This window comes from Loa loa (genome assembly GCF_000183805.2).
Source record: "Loa loa unplaced genomic scaffold supercont3.267, whole genome shotgun sequence".
NCBI classification, from domain to species: Eukaryota; Metazoa; Nematoda; class Chromadorea; order Rhabditida; family Onchocercidae; genus Loa; species Loa loa.
This window is the reverse complement of record NW_018108447.1, coordinates 1-2,323: the sequence shown is the minus strand read 5'-3', so window position 1 is coordinate 2,323 and position 2,323 is coordinate 1. Positions and strand designations below refer to the sequence as shown.

Genomic DNA, 2,323 nt, shown 5'->3' with positions numbered 1-2,323 from the left:
AAAGAGTGATATGCAAATGAATTTACTGTGGATAAAGAGTGATATGCAAATGAATTTACTGTGGATAAAGAGTGATATGCAAATGAATTTACTGTGGATAAAGAGTGATATGCAAATGAATTTACCTATATATAAATTGCTAAATGAAAAGTATTTTCGAGATTAGATGTTGTCGGATTTAGCAAATTGTTTGCTTCCTTTTTTCTTTTTTTTTCTTTTTTTTTGAAATTGAGAAGAATTATGAAAGTTTGAATTTGATAATTATTGGATTTATCGAGTATTATTATAGCTTATAAAGTGAATGTAATCAATTGATAAGTATCAAACTTTAACTTGTAAATTTATCACTATGATATAGTAAAATCATTGCAAATATAATTTGATAATTATAAAAATTTGTCGAAATTTCTAACAAATATTCAAATTAAACATTTCTTACCAAATAACTGAGCAAGGCAAAGTATAAATATCAACGAAGGAAATAAAAGTAAATAATTTGCAACGAATGATGAAATGTACGCAATTTATGCTTGAGCCTCCGCCTCCCCTCCCACGCATATCTCTAACTAACTTCCGTTTCCTCCTACGCTTATCCCACCCCTGATTCCGCCTCCTTTCCGCATCTCTCTACCTAGCTTTCCTTCCTCCCACGCATCCCATCGCTCCCAACCCTCCCACGCACACCATCCCACCCTCGTTTCCTTTCTCTCTCCCTCTCTCTTATTTCCTTTTCTATCTGTTCCGCATTTCGCTTTTCCGCATCCTTTTCCTCCTCCGCATCCTCCCTCCCCGCTTCCCATCATTCTTTCGCATATTTTTTACCCGCCCCCTCCTTCTTCTTTTTTCTTAACCTTCTTAGTCATGAATGGCGTAAAAATGATAAATTATTGTAACGAGTAGAAATTATTCCTCAACAAGCGATCATATTTATATTCATTATCATCTAGAAACTATCCGCACTCTTTTCCTATACCATTCCGATCATTTTCAAACTAAATTAGGAAGCAATAGTAATTTCTGGAAATTATCATAACATAATACAAAATAAAATGATGATATGATAACATTTTTATAAAGTGATATGATCATAAATAGCAATTAACAGTGTAAAAGGGAAAAAAAAGAATGTTGAAAAACGTATATGTATTAATTTTGGGATAAAAGAAACTGAAATTATTCAAAATTTTCTCTTCTTTCTTCCTCCTTCTTTCTCTCTCTCTCTCTCTCTCGCTTCCTCTCTCGACGATTATCTGAATCAATTTTAATTTAACCAAAGTTTATTGTGATGTTTTTGTAAATTATACATACTACAAAAATAAAAAATGAAAAATAAAATTTCGAAGACTAAAACTTATGGAATTAAAATATTATCGATTAAAAATTTGAAATATCATTGTGCGTGTAAAAGTTATGAAATCAAAATGTCATCACATATTAATAAAAATGGAATGATTTCTCATCAAAAAAAAAAAAAATAAAAAAAAATGAAATATTGCAATACAATCGGATCGTTCAATTTGTCACAATTATTGTGACAAATTGAAATCAAAAATTAAATAGTTGTCTTGAAATGAACCATTTTGTTTAAAACGCGACAATAAAGGATTAAAAATGCTATATAATTTATTATGAAATCATTTTGCTAAATGAAATCCTTTCGAAATTACAATTTATGCTATTATTACCAATAAAGCATCCATTAAATGCAATATTCATTGCCAATTATATTTAATGAGCTTATCCTTTAACTATATCACTTCATTCCAAAATTTTTTTTTCTTTTTTTTTTTTCATGAAAATTTGATTTTGTAAATTATTTATTTCATTTCGTTTTACCTTACAGTATTATAAAACGATTACAAAATGCATAAATTAACAGAAATTTGGATTAATACCTAAAACATTTGCAATTTTGTAAATGCAATAATAATGAAATTTCAAAAAAGAAAGAAAAAAAAGCAAAACTGTATTTCATTGTTGAAATTTTTTTCTTTCTTTCTTTCACATTTCGTTCATAACTTTATATTTACTATTACAATTAACCCTATTTTTTTATGAAATTTCTCGATTAGAATTTTATTAGTAATCGGAAGTTTAGATGGCAATGAGTTAGTTCACATTTTAAAAATTAATTTCTTTTATTTTAATTCATCCATCATTTCTATCTCTTCTGTTCATCATTAATTTCACATTTTATCGTTTTGTCTTTTGCTAATTCAAGCATTCATTTTTTTTTTGTTTTTTTATTCAATCATAGCTGCTTGTTATTAATCAGTCTTCTATTCTTTACTGATTATTCCACCATATATATATATATATATAT

At 27.6% G+C, this 2,323-nt stretch overlaps 1 protein-coding gene across 1 annotated transcript; it reads right to left on the bottom strand.

The window, feature by feature from the left end:
* Positions 1 to 587: 587 nt before the first annotated feature.
* On the bottom strand, positions 588 to 800 carry LOAG_14751 (hypothetical protein; the record flags this gene model as incomplete). The annotated part of the gene is made up of 1 exon (XM_003150244.1): positions 588 to 800. A coding segment is annotated over one exon (213 nt), but the record flags the coding sequence as incomplete, so codon positions are not given.
* Positions 801 to 2,323: the final 1,523 nt, after the last annotated feature.